Source organism: Gopherus evgoodei, unplaced genomic scaffold, assembly GCF_007399415.2.
Source record: "Gopherus evgoodei ecotype Sinaloan lineage unplaced genomic scaffold, rGopEvg1_v1.p scaffold_58_arrow_ctg1, whole genome shotgun sequence".
NCBI lineage: Eukaryota > Metazoa > Chordata > Testudines > Testudinidae > Gopherus > Gopherus evgoodei.
In genome coordinates this window covers 127,272-143,843 of record NW_022060079.1, presented here as the reverse complement: position 1 = coordinate 143,843, position 16,572 = coordinate 127,272, and the positions used below count along the sequence as shown (strand labels likewise).

General features: G+C 60.0%; 1 protein-coding gene across 1 annotated transcript in view; it reads right to left on the bottom strand.

Annotated features, from left to right (window-relative positions):
• Positions 1-2,024: 2,024 nt before the first annotated feature.
• Positions 2,025-16,572, bottom strand: part of COL11A2 (collagen type XI alpha 2 chain) — a 57,157-nt gene continuing 42,609 nt past the window's right edge. The window contains exons 50-60 of the mRNA XM_030547398.1: positions 14,968-15,021; positions 14,834-14,887; positions 14,224-14,331; positions 13,821-13,874; positions 12,744-12,779; positions 12,597-12,650; positions 11,743-12,013; positions 11,083-11,195; positions 10,702-10,770; positions 9,536-9,769; positions 2,025-3,695 (exon numbers count right to left, since the gene is read on the bottom strand). Of these exons, the coding sequence (XP_030403258.1) occupies positions 3,549-3,695; positions 9,536-9,769; positions 10,702-10,770; positions 11,083-11,195; positions 11,743-12,013; positions 12,597-12,650; positions 12,744-12,779; positions 13,821-13,874; positions 14,224-14,331; positions 14,834-14,887; positions 14,968-15,021 (1,194 nt within the window). The 3' untranslated portion in view covers positions 2,025-3,548. The remainder of the gene's footprint in view (positions 3,696-9,535; positions 9,770-10,701; positions 10,771-11,082; positions 11,196-11,742; positions 12,014-12,596; positions 12,651-12,743; positions 12,780-13,820; positions 13,875-14,223; positions 14,332-14,833; positions 14,888-14,967; positions 15,022-16,572) is intronic.

Sequence of the window (16,572 nt, the reverse complement as noted above, 5' to 3'; positions counted from 1 at the left end):
TCCAGAGATTTACCAGCTCCCGTCTGGCTCTGGGGCTGCCTCCGTCTCAGCGTGGGGAACCCTCCCCTGCCCCATGGGGACCAACCAGCCCCGAATCCCTCTGTCCTCTCCCCCTGCAATCCCCTCACTGGGCTGTGGATGGGGGGACGCCAGCCGGGGCTCTCCTGGCACCGCAGAGCCGGCGGAGACTCCAGCAGGGCCTAGCGATGGGGGCCAGCAGTGCCCGGTCGAGGGCTGGGCTGTCACGCAGACATTGGGGCTCCTCAGGGCGTCCTAGGGGGTGAGATTGTTGCAGAGCAAAGGGCTAGTGCATAAATGGCCGACACTCTGTCGCCTGGCAAGTAATGGCTGGGCCCCTTCCCCCCCCTGCAAGGGGATGCTAAAGGTGGGGGAGAACAAAGAGATCAGGTGACCCCCTGGACCGGGAAAGGGGCTGAGCAGAGAGGAGGAGCTGGAGGGGTTTTGGGAGTCTGGAGCTGGCCGGGGACAAGGAGTGAAGTGCAGACGTGGGGGTCTGGCTCACTGCCCCCCAGAATGGACCCGGCTGAGGGGTCCGGTTCACTGTATCTACAAGCTCTGTGTTAGACCCTGTTCCTGTCATCGAATAAACCTCTGTGTTACGGGCTGGCTGAGAATCACGTCTGACTGCGAAGTTGGGGGGCAGGACCCTGTGGCTTCCCCAGGACCACCCCTCCCCCAACTGGCCGAGACTGGCCAGGCTTCTGCCCCAGTTCCAGGCGGCTCAGCTCTGAGGAGACAGGTGGGGCCCCACAGGTGGTGGGAAGCCCAGAGCCAGCGGTGCACTGGGGTCCGGCCAGGGGGCAGAGAGACGCAGGGGAGTGGGGACAGGGGGTGAAGAGGAGCCCTCGGTGGGTGGCTGAGCCAGTGGGGTCTCAGGGCACAGTGCAAGCAGAGCAGACCAGGGCTCCTTATGAGCATGGGCCCAGCTCCATGGGGCCACGGGCGCCATTGTAAACCCGGCACTGCCCTCCCCCCAGGCAGCTGCGCCCCCTCCCCTGCCAACCAGCACCCCGTGAGCCCCCAGGGGATTACCAGGGTCCTGCCATAGCTGCCTGGCTCTGTCTGAGGCCAGGCTGAAGGTGGATCCCTCTAGGGCAGCTCCTCCCTGGGTGCAAACCAGCATTGCCGTAGGGGGCATGTTGCTGATTCACACTGCCGAGTAACTGGGCCCGATTCACCCTCATGTGGCCATTTCCATGCATCCCTGTCACCGGGCGGGATGGGGTCTCCCGGATCCCTGCGCCAGGCCCCAACGGGAGCGTCACGGCCGCAGACGTGTTTGGCTCCGGCTCCACACTCAGGAATGTCTCTTTCCCGCTCTGCACTGGCTGGCGGCTGCGCCAGCCCCTCCCTCCGCTGGGGGCTGGAAACAGGCTACGTGCCGGCCTCAGCCAGCTCCTGGCCGGGTCCCCCGCACTTGTTCTTGGGCCTTGACCTGTAACTGCAGCAGCTCGTTCCCTCCACCAGGCATTTACACCCCTTGGCTACAGAGCGATGGGAGCCCCTGGCAGCTGAGCTCCTCCAGCCTCCTCTAGATCAGCTCCAGCCCCCGCGCGGCCCAGCAGCCCTTTGGGATTCATTGCTCGGCCTCACGGGACCAGAGCCGGCCTCAGCGTTCCAGCTCCGCACCAGATTCACTGGCACATAACAGGGGCAAAGCACTCGCCCCCGTGTAACTGGCTGCATGATGCACCGGGCGGCGGTGAACAGGGCTGGGCTCGTGGATAAAATCCAGCTGCCAGCAGCTGGTGCAGGCCGCAGGCCACGGGCCGGCCTTGCAGGGGGCCATGTATCCGCACGTGGGTTTGTTTCTGGACCGTATTTTCACGGGGGGTGAAGGAAAACAGAGCAACGGAAAAAGCCCCAAGCAGGGCGAGGCCGGGCGGGGTTGGAGGGAGCCAAGGGGGCAGGACACCAAAAATAACAACCCCCAAAAGCAGCAAAATTCTAGTTGATATATTACAACACAACTTCCAACATTACTTACAAACATTCCACCAGCCGCCGGCTCAGCACTGGGGGCACTCGCTGCCTGTCAAACCCCGAAAAGCCAAGACAGTCGCCCCGTGAAACGTGTGTCTAGCGGCACCGAGAAAATCAACTGGATCCCCCCCAGCCCCCTGCTGCAGGACGGGCAGCGTCGCCGGAGCGCTGGGCTCGTGTGGGATTCAAACTCCGCGGCAGGGCCCAGACCCCTGTGTGTCTCCACACCTTAAATAATAGAATTCATTTAAAATAAAACAACCCAACCAGCGTCCTTCTCTTCGCTCCTCGGCTTCTCCCACAGGGGGAGGTCGCTGAAGGCTTTTAAAATACACCCAGAGCAACGATCCCTTGCAAACAACCCGGGGGGTGGGGGGGCGGATCTGAGCCCTGGGGAGATGTTAATTAACGGGATTTGTTATATATTGTAAGTGATACGGCAGGGAAGGGACAGAGCAGGTGTAGGGCAGGGAAGGGCCATGGAGCTCTGCCCATGTCAATTAACACTAATTAGTACTAGGGGGAGGGGGCACCCCACTGATATTAATTAATTCGTTTTGCTCCATTGATATTAATTAGTCCAGTGGGGGAGGGGTTGTAGCCTCACAAATCAATACTAATTATCATGGTGGGGGAGGGGAGGGGAGAACCCCACTGAGATTAATGCCAAAGGAAGAAGAAATGTGAATTAGTGCGGCGGGGAGGGGGACTGGAGACCGTTGATAGGGATGAAGGAGGTGGAGGAATCCCAGCCTGGACCGGACCAGAGGCCCATCTAGCCTGGCCTCCCGCCTGTGGCTGCTCTGGGTGGAAAGGGCAGGAACCCTGCAGGAGGTGACTAAACAGGGAATTAAACGAGACCTCAGTGAGGACGAAGTTTCCTCCTGACCCCATCCCTGCAGGCCAGCACCTGCCCTGAAGCATGAGGGTCGTTGTCACTGTGACAGGTGTCAGCACTGTGGGGAGGGGGGACGGGAGCCCACTGGGGTTAACCCAGGTCCTCTGTCCATGATGCTGCCCAGCATAGGAGAGCCGGCCACCCTGCTGACGTTAATTAACTCTGGATCGCTCACAATGTTCATTAGACATTAATGGCTTTGCAATTGGGCTACCGGGTCCATCGTTTCGGGGTGGCTCCAGTCTGGGGTTAAGCTGAGGGGCTCTGGGAGATATGGAGGGTGTGCCCTGAGACACTCTGGGGAATATGGCCCACGGGCAATGAGGGCTGTTGCTGGGGCATTCTGGGAGCTCTGGCTGGAGGATTGTGGGGCTCCGAGGGATCCAGCCAGCGCATGGATGTAACTGTCCTCTCTCTACACATTAAAATACAAGAGGGCTCTAAGCGGTGACGTCTCTTCGGTGTCTCTCTCCGGTCCCTGGTCCCAGTGGCAGGTGCATCAGTCTCAGTGGCTGTGGGTGGTCGTGACGGGTCCATCCCTCGGGTGGTCGGTAGGTCCCGTAGCTTCGCTGCTCGGGGGTGGTGGGGCCTGGGCCAGGCTGGGACGTTCCCTCAGGGACCAGGGCAGGGCTCACGGGGGTTGATCCTAGCCCAGGAAACAGACGGGTCCCACCTCGAACCCAAACTTCTGGTTGGGCTCCCCAAAGTCCGTGAAGTGCACGTCCAGCAGGGGGAGCTGCTCCACGCGGGGCGTGTTCACCTCCAGCACCGTCCTGTCCGGGCCCTTCCGCCGCTGCAGGGAGAAGGACGGGGGGAGGGTCAGGCCGTGGGGTCAGCGCCTCCAGGGACTGTTCCTGCCACGGGTTCCCCCGGGGGGTCTGTCTCACTGCGGCGACCCGGGCTCTGCCCTCTGTTCCTGCCCTCTGTCCCCGCCAACTGTCTGGTCATCCAGCCTCCCTCCTAGTGTATCCATCCATCCTTCCCTCCATCCTTCCCCCATCCTTCCAGCCTCCCTCCTAGTGTATCCATCCATCCTTCCCTCCACCCTTCCCCCATCCTTCCAGCCTCCCTCCTAGTGTATCCATCCTTCCCTCCATCCTTCCAGCCTCCCTCCAGTGTATCCATCCATCCTTCCATCCTTCCCTCCATCCTTCCAGCCTCCCTCCTAGTGTATCCATCCATCCTTCCCTCCATCCTTCCAGCCTCCCTCCTAGTGTATCCATCCTTCCCTCCATCCTTCCAGCCTCCCTCCTAGTGTATCCATCCATCCTTCCATCCATCCTTCCAGCCTCCCTCCTAGTGTATCCATCCATCCTTCCCTCCATCCTTCCCCCATCCTTCCAGCCTCCCTCCTAGTGTATCCATCCATCCTTCCCCCATCCTTCCAGCCTCCCTCCTAGTGTATCCATCCTTCCCTCCATCCTTCCAGCCTCCCTCCTAGTGTATCCATCCATCCTTCCATCCATCCTTCCAGCCTCCCTCCTAGTGTATCCATCCATCCTTCCCTCCACCCTTCCCCCATCCTTCCAGCCTCCCTCCTAGTGTATCCATCCTTCCCTCCATCCTTCCAGCCTCCCTCCTAGTGTATCCATCCATCCTTCCATCCTTCCCTCCATCCTTCCAGCCTCCCTCCTAGTGTATCCATCCATCCTTCCATCCTTCCCTCCATCCTTCCAGCCTCCCTCCTAGTGTATCCATCCTTCCCTCCATCCTTCCAGCCTCCCTCCTAGTGTATCCATCCATCCTTCCCTCCATCCTTCCAGCCTCCCTCCTAGTGTATCCATCCTTCCCTCCATCCTTCCAGCCTCCCTCCAGTGTATCCATCCATCCTTCCATCCTTCCCTCCATCCTTCCAGTCTCCCTCCTAGTGTATCCATCCATCCTTCCATCCTTCCCTCCATCCTTCCAGCCTCCCTCCAGTGTATGCATCCATCCTTCCCTCCATCCTTCCAGCCTCCCTCCTAGTGTATCCATCCTTCCCTCCATCCTTCCAGCCTCCCTCCTAGTGTATCCATCCATCCTTCCCTCCATCCTTCCCTCCATCCTTCCAGCCTCCCTCCTAGTGTATCCATCCATCCTTCCATCCTTCCCTCCATCCTTCCAGCCTCCCTCCTAGTGTATCCATCCATCCTTCCCTCCATCCTTCCCCCATCCTTCCAGCCTCCCTCCAGTGTATCCATCCATCCTTCCCTCCATCCTTCCAGCCTCCCTCCTAGTGTATCCATCCTTCCCTCCATCCTTCCAGCCTCCCTCCTAGTGTATCCATCCATCCTTCCATCCTTCCCTCCATCCTTCCAGTCTCCCTCCTAGTGTATCCATCCATCCTTCCATCCTTCCCTCCATCCTTCCAGCCTCCCTCCAGTGTATCCATCCATCCTTCCCTCCATCCTTCCAGCCTCCCTCCTAGTGTATCCATCCTTCCCTCCATCCTTCCAGCCTCCCTCCTAGTGTATCCATCCATCCTTCCCTCCATCCTTCCCTCCATCCTTCCAGCCTCCCTCCTAGTGTATCCATCCATCCTTCCATCCTTCCCTCCATCCTTCCAGCCTCCCTCCTAGTGTATCCATCCATCCTTCCCTCCATCCTTCCCCCATCCTTCCAGCCTCCCTCCAGTGTATCCATCCATCCTTCCCTCCATCCTCCCTCCTAGTGTATCCATCCATCCTTCCCTCCATCCTTCCCTCCATCCTTCCAGCCTCCCTCCTAGTGTATCCATCCATCCTTCCCTCCATCCTTCCCCCATCCTTCCAGCCTCCCTCCTAGTGTATCCATCCATCCTTCCCTCCATCCTTCCAGCCTCCCTCCTAGTGTATCCATCCTTCCCTCCATCCTTCCAGCCTCCCTCCTAGTGTATCCATCCATCCTTCCCTCCATCCTTCCAGCCTCCCTCCCAGTGTATCCATCCATCCTTCCCTCCATCCTTCCATCCCCCCTCCTAGTGTATCCATCCATCCTTCCCCCATCCTTCCAGCCTCCCTCCTAGTGTATCCATCCATCCTTCCCCCATCCTTCCAGCCTCCCTTCTAGAGTATCCATTCATCCTTCCCTCCATCCTTCCCCCATCCTTCCATCCCCCCTCCTAGGGTATCCATCCATCCTTCCCTCCATCCTTCCCCCATCCTTCCAGCCTCCCTCCTAGTGTATCCATCCATCCCTCCATCCTTCCATCCTTCCCTCCATCCTTCCAGCCTCCCTCCTAGTGTATCCATCCATCGCTCCATCAATCCACCCCTCCCCATCCCGTCCATCCATCCCCCCTCCTAGTGTATCCATCCATTGCTCCATCCATCCATCCCTCCCTTCCCATCCCCCGTCCATCCATCCCCCCTCCTAGTGTATCCATCCATCCCTCCATCCTTCCAGCCTCCCTCCTAGTGTATCCATCCATCCCTCCATCCTTCCCTCCATCCTTCCAGCCTCCCTCTTAGTGTATCCATCCATCCATCCCTCCCTCCATCCTTCCAGCCTCCCTCCTAGTGTATCCATCCATCGATCCACCCCTTCCCATCCCCCATCCATCCCTCCCTCCCTCCCCATCCCTCCATCCTCCCTCCTAGTGTATCCATCCATCGATCCATCGATTCACCCCTTCCCAGCCCCCGTCCATCCATCCCTCCCTCCCCATCCCTCCATCCTTCCAGCCTCCCTCCTAGTGTATCCATCCATCCCTCCATCCTTCTACCCTCCCTCCTAGTGTATCCATCCATTGCTCCATCGATCCACCCCTCCCCATCCATCCCTCCCTCTGAGGGCTTGTCTACATCAGAAAGTTGCAGCGCTGGTGAGGGAGTTACAGCGCTGCAACTTAGGAGGTGTACACATCTGCAGGGCATCACCAGCGCTGCAACTCCCTGTTTGCAGCGCTGGCCGTACTCCTGTTTTGTCTCGGGTGTAGAGGATCCAGCGCTGGTGATCCAGCGCTGGTAATCCAATGTAGACACTTACCAGCGCTTTTCTTGACCTCCGTGGAAGGAGGAAGCCTCTGGTAATCAAGCTGGTCTCCTTCCCCGGCTTGCTCTCGCGTTCCCGGAACCCCGAGCAAGCAGGTCTCCTTCCCTGCGGTTTGCAGGGTGGTTCGGGGAACGCGAGAGCAAACCGCCGCGAAGCTGGTCTCCTTTCCCGGTTTGCTCTCTCGTTCCCCGAACCCCCGAGCAAGCAGGTCTCCTTCCCTGCGGTTTGCAGGGTGGTTCGGGGAACGCGAGAGCAAACCGGGAAAGGAGACCAGCTTCGCCGCGGTTTGCTCTCTCGTTCCCCGAACCCCCGAGCAAGCAGGTCTCCTTCCCTGCGGTTTGCAGGGTGGTTCGGGGAACGCGAGAGCAAACCGGGAAAGGAGACCAGCTTCGCCGCGGTTTGCTCTCTCGTTCCCCGAACCCCCGAGCAAGCAGGTCTCCTTCCCTGCGGTTTGCAGGGTGGTTCGGGGAACGCGAGAGCAAACCGCCGCGAAGCTGGTCTCCTTTCCCGGTTTGCTCTCTCGTTCCCCGAACCCCCGAGCAAGCAGGTCTCTTTCCCTGCGGTTTGCAGGGTGGTTCGGGGAACGCGAGAGCAAACCGCGGCGAAGCTGGTCTCCTTTCCCGGTTTGCTCTCTCGTTCCCCGAACCCCCCTTGAAGCCGCCCAACAGCGCTGCAGTGTGGCCACATCTAACACCATTTGCAGCGCTGGTTGCTGTAAGTGTGGCCACTCTGCAGCGCTGGCCCTATACAGCTGTACTAATACAGCTGTAACAACCAGCGCTGCAAAATTTTAGATGTAGACATGGCCTGAGTGTATCCATCCACTCTCCTCAACCCTACAACTGTCTATTCACCCATCCCCGGGTATCCATGCTGTGACAGGGCACTCCATATGATTATATGGACATATGCTAATGAGTGTGACTATGATGTAACTGGAATATGCTTCATGCAAAACGTCTCTTGTAAGGGATCGTTACAAAGCTTATAATCTACAGAGTGTGATCATCCTGTTTGTATGAATGTACCACTCTTGTATCTGAAAGTAGAAATCTGAAATATAACTCTGAGGGCCAATTGTAATTATGCAAAGTGCGGGCCATTAATGGTGCTTTGGAATCTTGATGACTCCCATTAACCAGGACAATTGTCTGCAGATGGGTGTGTTTTACCTGTAAGTCTTCCTGTGTACGTGTGTGCTGGCAAGTGGGCAATGAAGTCTTGCAGTGACATGTGATCATGTCACCAGAACTGGAATCCATCTCTAATCTGGTGTTTTTCCATGCAGAAGGAGGGGTGGGGACCCAGAGAGGGACAAAGGATTCCCGCCTTGTGCCAAAGGTATATAAGGGGGGAGGAACAGGACAAGGGGGGCTGCAGTCATGAGAAATCCCCTAGCTACCACCTGAGCTGGAACAAGGGCTGTACCAGGGAAAGGACTGGGCCCAGACCAGGAAGGCGTCTCCAGTCTGTGACAGAAGCTGATTGGAACCTCTGAGGGTGAGATTTTATCTGTGTTCACTTTCTGACTGTATTAGGCTTAGACTTGCATGTTTTATTTTATTTTGCTTGGTAATTCACTTTGTTCTGTCTGCTACTACTTGGAACCACTTAAATCCGACTTTCTGTATTTAATAAAATCATGTTTTACTTATTAATTAACCCAGAGTCTGTATTAATACCATGGGGGGGGGATACAGCTGTGCATCTCTCTCTATCAGTGTTATAGAGGGCAAACGATTTATGAGTTTACCCTGGATAAGCTTTATACAGAAGGAGCACTTCTTAAGCTGTTTTCAGTTCAGCCTGCAGCTTTTGGGAGACGTGGTTCAGACTTGGGTCTGTTTGTAGCAGGCTAGCGTGTCTGGAGCAACCAGGCAGGGCACTGAACCCCCAATTGGCAGGGAAAATGGGCTCAGAGGTAGTCTCAGCACATCAGGTGGTAGTTCCCAAGGGGGTTTCTGTGATCCAGCCCATCACAGTGTCCGAAATCCAATGGGCTTTCCCCGCACAACTGTCCTTTGTTCCAGTTTCTTTCAGGTATCCTGGGGGGTGGAGCCAGCTGACGACTATATGGAGGGGGGTCTCCCAAGGCTTTACATAGTTTCTCCTTGTGGGTCTAAACCCCTCCCTCCCCCTGTGTAGAATCCCCTCTACGAGCTGGAGTTTTGGAGTCACATGGGCAAGTCACATGTCCCTGCAATACTCAGTTCTCTCCAGGAACGCTCCCAGGAAAGCTCAGATGTGGACTGGCGTCTGTCAAGGTCCATTGTTCACCAAGTACTTCCATGTACTTCAGTAACCCCCTCACACTTCGCTGATCACATCTGCCTGAGGTGCTTCCTACAGCAAACACTTGAAATAGAAGCATCAAGCCAACGCTCATAACTTCCGATATAAAAATGATAAATGAATACGAATAGGATGAAAACATTCAGTAGAACGTAACCTGTGCAAAGATGTGTGACATGGCCTATGTAGCATAAACGGATCGCAGTTATGTCATATTTACATTCATAAGCATATTTCTATAACGCCCTATGGGGTGCGTCACACATCCCTCCCTCCCAGAGCCTCCATCCAGTATATCTGTCCCTCCCCAGACCTCCACGTGCTCCCGTCTCGCCCTTCGCCCCCTATCCCAGCCTGTCCCTCCCCCAGGCCCGCCCTGGCCCTGCTCACCGCGCAGCCGTCGGTGAGGGCCGTGATGTAGGGGCTGTTGTCGTAGCTCATGTCCTCCTCGTTGGCACCCCGGAGGCGCAGGGCGCGCTGGTGGTCCCCAGAGGGGGCACTGCGCCAGGCCACCGAGCGCTGGCAGTGGTAGGTGAAGTTCTGCCGGGCGGCCACGCTGAGTAGCCGCAGGAAGGTGAGCTGCACCGCACCCACCGGGCGCCCGTCCGCGTCCACGTACGAGAACTGGGGGGGGGGGGCAGGGACACATTAGGGGGAGATGCACATGGTGGCCACCCCCCCACATTCCCCACTTGGGGCAAGGCATGAGGAGCCCCTGCCCGGGGGGCACTCACTGGGGATCAGAGTCTGTGCTCCGTGGTGAAGGGCGCCAGAGGCAGGGAGAGAGATGGACAGAGATGGAGACAGACAGGTGGGCAGAGCGGATGACAGGGGATGGACAGCTCCAAGGACAGGGGCATTAGGGCTGACCAGATGTCCCGCTTTAATAGGTACAGTCCTGATTTTTGGGTCTTTTTCTTATATAGGCTCCTATTACCCCCTACCACTGTCCTGATTTTTCACACTTGCTGTCTGGTCACCCTAAGGGCATGGACAGAGCCACAGACGGGTTTCTCTGGTGTGGATCTGCCACGCCGCAGACTCAGGGCTGGACAGACATTAGATGGGCGACTAGCCGGGCAGACAAGACTCCAGGTGGGTCTAGGGATGGGTAGATTCCAGAACGGGTGGATTGATGGATCAGATGGAGGAGAGTCTGGGGCCAGAGGGAGACACCCTCGGGGCTAGGCACAGGGGGGGATTCCAGGGGGGGATGAATGACAGAGGAGTTTGAAGGCTGGACAGACTAACGTTAGCTGGAAGGGGGTGCGGTCAATGGAGACCACCCTGCAGAACGCAGGTGTCAGCGGGGGGTCAGCGTTGGAGTTGGGGAGTACAGGAGGTATCTGTGCACACACACACACACACACACACACACACACGATCAGGTGGGGCCTGTCTCTGGGGCTCATTCAGAGGTGCCAGGATCGTGTACCAGGGGCGTGAGCTGTATTATCAGGGTGCAGGATCCCCGGGACCAGGACAGCTGTCGAGGTGACCCTGGTGGTGTCACCGAGCCCAGGACACCCCCACCAGCCGCCCGGCCTGACTCTCACCTTCCTTCCTTCCCGGAACTGGCTGAACCAGCGCGGAGGCTTCTCCTCCTGCCACGCAGACATCTGGACCTGGCGGGGGAGACCAAGAGAGACGGGCTCAGGGGGGCGGCATCTGGAGGTGCCCCACATGCACTGACCCTGGCTGGGAGCCAGGGGCGAGGCTGGGGCTAAATCCTTCCTTCAGCCACCACCGCTGATCTAGTGCCAAAACCAGACAGCGGCAGCTTGGGACTGTTATAACAGGAAAGAACCCAGGAGTCCTGACTCCCAGCCCCCTCTGCTCTAACCCACCAGCCCCTACTCCCCTCCCAGAGCTGGGATAGAACCCAGGAGTCCTGGCCCCTAGCCCCCCCTGCCCCCCCCGCCCCCCATTATACTCACCTTCTGTGTCTCTTTGGTGGGGAAGAGGCAGGTCTCCCCGCCAGCCGTGAAGTCGCAGTGCACCTTGAAGGAGTCCCGGGAGCAGCCCTCGTTGGGGTCGATCCAGTACTCGCCTGGGGGTGGGGAGGGTCAGTGCACAAAGAATCCTCTTCGTTCCCCCCCAGCCCCAAGCCACCCCTGCAGCCCAGCCCCTAGCGCCGCCCTGGGGCAATGGGGAGCCCTGACTGCCCAGGCAGAGCCCCCTGCTGCCCCCACCCCACTCCCTGCAGCCCAGCCCCTAGCGCTGCCCTGGGGCAATGGGGAGCCCTGACTGCCCAGACAGAGCTCCCTGCTGCCCCCTGCCCCCATCCTCTGCAGCCCAGCCCCTAGTGCTGCCCTGGGGCAATGGGGAGCCCTGACTGCCCAGGCAGAGCCCCCTGCTGCCCCCAACTCACCCCCTGCAGCCCAGCCCCTAGCGCCGCCCTGGGGCAATGGGGAGCCCTGACTGCCAGGGGAGAGCCCCCTGCCCCCCCACCCACTGCAGCCCAGCTCCTAGCGCCGCCCTGGGGCAATGGGGAGCCCTGACTGCCTGGGCAGAGACCCCTGCTTCCCCTGCCCCGCTCCCTGCAGCCCAGCCCCTAGCACTGCCCCGTCTCTCATCCAGCCCGGCCCGGCACTCACCGTCGGGCAGGTCAGGGTGGCAGAGCCGCAGGTCCTGGCAGGTGCGGGCCGGGTTGTCCTGGGTGCCCATCGGGTGCTTCATCTGCTCGATCTCCCGCTTGAGGGTGCTGAGGGAGCCGAAGATCTCGTCCATGCCGCCCGCGTGGCCGTGAGCCCCGTCCGCCGCCATCCCCTCCCCATCCTCGCCCACCAGCTGGCTGGCATCGATCGACCTCTTGCTCTTCCTGGGCAGCTGGATGGGCAGTGGCTGGATCACCTCCCCAGGGGGGCCCTGCGCCGGCACAGCACCGTCAGTGGGGCAGGGGCTGGGGAGATGGGGCGGAGGGAGGGCAAGGGCAGGGCGGGGACGGCAGGGACAGTGTGGGGCAGGGAAGGAAGGGTCGGGGGTTCAGGGGGAAGAGTGGGGCAGGAGGGGCAGGGAGGGAAGGAGCAGGGTGGGGCAATGGGGCAGGGAGGGCAGGGGGCCGGGTAAGTAATTGAGCCGGGAAGAGGGAAGATGCTGCGAGCGAGAGATGGGGGGGAGCAGGGGGAAGGGCAGAGAGGGATGGGTGGCAGAGCAGGGAAGGAAGGGGGCAGGGCGGGGCAGACAGCAGGGTAAGTAACCGAACCAGGAAGGGGAACGATGCTACGAGCGAGAGATGGGGGGGAGCAGGGGGAAGGGCAGAGAGGGATGGGGGGCAGGGCAGGGAGGGAAGGGGGCAGGGCGGGGCAGACAGCAGAGTAAGTAACCGAGCCGGGAAGGGGGACAACGCTGTGAGCGAGGGATGGGGGGGACCAGGGGAGCAGCCGCTGCGCAGGGAATGGACGGTCCAAGGCAGCAGGTCGAAGGGAAGCAGGGTGAGGGGGCCACTCACCGGGTGTCCAGGGGGGCCGGGGACGCCTCGCTCACCCTTGGGGCCGGCTTGTCCCTGGTGGGGAGAAAACAGAGAAGTCAGCTGCCTGTAGGGGTAGGGGGTGGGGGGGAGGGCACTCCCTGCTGGGGCACCAGGGACAGTGCTTACCGTGGCTCCTTTTGCACCCTTGGGACCGGACGGGCCCTGCAAAGCAAAGACAGGACAATCAGAGACACGGGGGGCTGGGAGTGGGGGACCCTGGCAGCCCTCAGGCCGGGGTGGGGCAGTGTGACAGGATGCACCCTGTATTCACACCCCTAGTGAGGTCCCTTTGCACACCAGTGACTGGCTGGTCCGTGCGCTCACGGGGCCCCATGGAGCCACGTCGAACACACATCACGGACATGCTGCAATCACGACTGACAGGTCTGGGGAGGCGACAAGGGCCTATGTCCAGCCAGGCACCGCACCCAGCAAGCGGCCATGCTCTGGCACGGGGCCGGGGCAGGAACAAGCCAGTCTGAGGCCAGGGCTACACTGCAGACTGTATCGGTGTAACCACGTCATTCGGGGCTGTGAATAATCCACCCCTAAGCGAGGCAGTTAACGCCGACCTGCTGTGGGAGAGCTCTGCCCGCCGACACAGCGCAGGCCCCCCGGGGAGGTGGATTAACTCTGCCGACGGGAGAGCTCCCCAGCATCAACGTGCCCTGGGCTCAGCACAACGGCCCCCCGCCCGACTCCACATCCCCTCGCGCCGGGGGACAGAGCGTTATCCAGGGGCCCCTCGGGAGCGGGCCGGCATGTCCTAGGGGCTGAGCTATCCAAGGGGGGCGGACACCCCACCCTCTCACTCCCTACACAGGCCTGGGGGGCTGGGTGGGGTGGGGGGTGGGCTGGGGTCACCCTGTAGCACTAACCCAGGCTGGTGGGCCAGGCATGACCTGGGCGTGGCTGGCTGGTGGCATCTGTACCCAGTTCTCGGGGGGAACATGCTGGGGAGGTTGTGGGGGGTCCAGGCTGGGAGCTCCAGCAGCAAGGCACTGCAGGGCACCCCAGGATACCGGGCAGGCAGTGACACAGTCCCTGCCCCAGTCTGGACCGCACCCCGTAGTGTCACAGGCAAGCTACAGGGGATGCCCAGACACAAGGGTGAGGGGTAGATGACAAAACGGGGCCCATTACAGGTGATGCTCAGATGGGGGGGGCTATGGGGTGAGGCACAGAAGGTCAAAGGTCACTCACAGGAAGTCCCGGGGGGCCAGCGGGGCCGATGGGGCCGGTAGCACCAGGGATCCCCTGCAGGGGCGAGAACAGAGCAGAATTAGCATGAGACCAGGAGCACCCCAATTAACCCCTCACACGTTAGACCTCACAAGGGCTACCATGTTTGCCCCCCCGTCTGCCCTGGGTCCAACACAGCCTCCTCCCTGGGCAGCCCTTCTCACCACTCCCACCTCAGAGCAGTGATTAGAACCCAGGAGTCCTGGCTTCCAGCCCCCTCTGCTCTAACCCACCAGCCCCCACTCCCATCCCAGAGCCGAGGAGAGAACCCAGGAGTCCTGGCTTCTGGCCCCCCAAGCTCCCACTGCTTCCCACATGGCAGGGGTCTCTGGCGGTGGAGAACTCCCCCTTTCCCAATACTCACGGTCTCTCCTTTGGACCCCAGGGAGCCTTGCGGGCCAGGCAGGCCCCGGTCCCCTTTCTCTCCCTGCTCGCCCGGGGGCCCGATCAGACCAATCAGACCGGGGTGGCCCTGGGAAAGACACAGTGGTCAGTGCAGGACAGACAGAAGGGGGACGGCATCGAGGGCTGGCTGTCGGACAGACAGACAGACGGGCTGCATGCTGGGGGCTGGGCGTGTCGGTACGGGCAGCGTGTGGGGAGGGGTCTGCGTGCGGGTCTCTGCCCTGGGCGCTCACACACCCTCGTGCCCCTTGTGCGGGCTGTGGGACATGCGCCCCAGGAATACTCGCAGGCGTTTGTGCTGACGTGTCTGGTTCACACTGACTTGTGTATCTCCTGTGCCATGCTCATGATGCGCGTGTCGTGGGCGTTCCCATCTCTCGGTGCATTCACCCACACTGTGTACCACGTGTGCTGACATGTTCCCTGACACTGCGTGGCGTGGGCTGGCGCCACGTGGCACATGCTGGTGCACACTGGTGCACGGGGCATGCATCATTCCCCCCCCCCACATGGGTGTGTTGTGTGTATTCACACACAGGCTGTGCACCCCCCGTGTGCCCCCCGCTCACCTTCTCTCCTTTGGGTCCGGAGTCCCCTTTGAGGCCTGGCAGCCCCGGAGGGCCCTGCAGGAAGACACAAGCAGAGCGGTTAGCCAGGGAGGGGAGGGGGGCTCCATTGCACGGGAGGGCAGAGTCACACTCACCACAGGTCCAGGGGGGCCCGTCTGGCCCGTCGCACCCGGCTTGCCTTGTTCTCCCTGCGGCGGATGGAGGGGAGAGGTTAGCGCTAAAGGCTGCCCCAACCATGCCCTGGGGCTGCCCCCCACAGCCCAGCCCCAGAATCCCCATCCCTCTGCTCTAACCCACCAGCCCCCACTCCCCTCCCAGAGCCAGGGATAGAACCCAGGAGTCCTGGCTCCCAGCCCCCCCTGCTCTAACCCACTAGCTCCCACTCCCCTCCCAGAGCCAGGGATAGAACCCAGGAGTCCTGGCTCCCAGCCCCCCCTGTTCTAACCCACTAGCTCCCTGTGACGAACTGGGAAAGTTCTTAATGTTTTCTCTGAATACTGTGTTGGTGCCTCAGTGTCCCCATGGCAGTTCTTAAGTATCTGGCAGAGCAAAGGGCCAGTGCCCCTAAATGCCTGACCCTCTGTCTCCTAGCAACTGATGGCCTGGGCCCCTCCGCTGCAAAGGTGCCAGCTGAAGGTGTTGGAGACAAAGGGATCAGGTGACCTCCTGGCCCGGGAAAGGGGCTGAGCAGAGAGGAGGGGCTGGGAGGGGTTGTGAGTCTGGAGCTGGCTGGGGTCAAGGGTGGAGGGCAGACCTGGGGGTCTGGCTCACTGCTCCCCAGAATGGACCCAGCCGAGGGGTCCGGTTCGCTGTATCTACAAGCTCTGTTTCAGACCCTGTTCCTGTCATCGAATAAACCTGTTTTACTGGCTGGCTGAGAGTCACGTCTGACTGCAAAGTGGGGGTGCAGGACCCGGTGGCTTCCCCAGGACCCCGCTGGGGTGGACTCGCTGTGGGAAGCGCACGGAGGGGCAAAGGATGCTGAATGCTCCAAGGAGAGACCCAGGAGGTGAAGCCGTGGGAGCTTCTTGCCCTGAACAAGTCTGCTCCAAGGGAGAGGAGGCTCCCCAAAGTCCTGACTGGCTTGGTGGGGAGCAGTTCCAGAGCATCGCCCGGTGACTCCGTGACACTCCCACTCCCCTCCCAGAGCCAGGGATAGAACCCAGGAATCCTGGCTCCCAGCCCCCCTGTTCTAACCCACTAGCTCCCACTCATAGACTCATAGGTCAGAAGGGACCAATATGATCATCTAGTCTGACCTCCTGCACAAGGCAGGCCACAGAACCCCACCCATCCAATTTTATAACAACCCCTAACCCAGGACCGAGTTATTGAAATCCTCAAAATTGGTTTGAAGACCTCAAGCTGCTGCAGGGGAAGGCGAAAAACCTCCAGGGCCCCTGCCAATCCGCCCTGGAGGAAAATTCCTTCCCGACCCCAAATATGGCGATCAGCTAAACCCTGAGCATGTGGGCAAGACTCACCAGCCAGCACCCAAGAAGGAATTCTCTGCAGTAACTCAGTTCCCATCCCATCCAACATCTCCCCGCAGACCATTGAGCAGACCTATCTGGTGGTAATCCAAGATCAATTGCCCAAATTAACGATCCTATCATAACATCCCCTCCATATACTTACCAAGCTTTGTCTTAAAGCCAGAAAAGTCTTTTGCCCCTACTACTTCCCTCGGAAGGCTGTTCCAGAACTTCACTCCCCTAATGGTTAGAAACCTTCGTCTA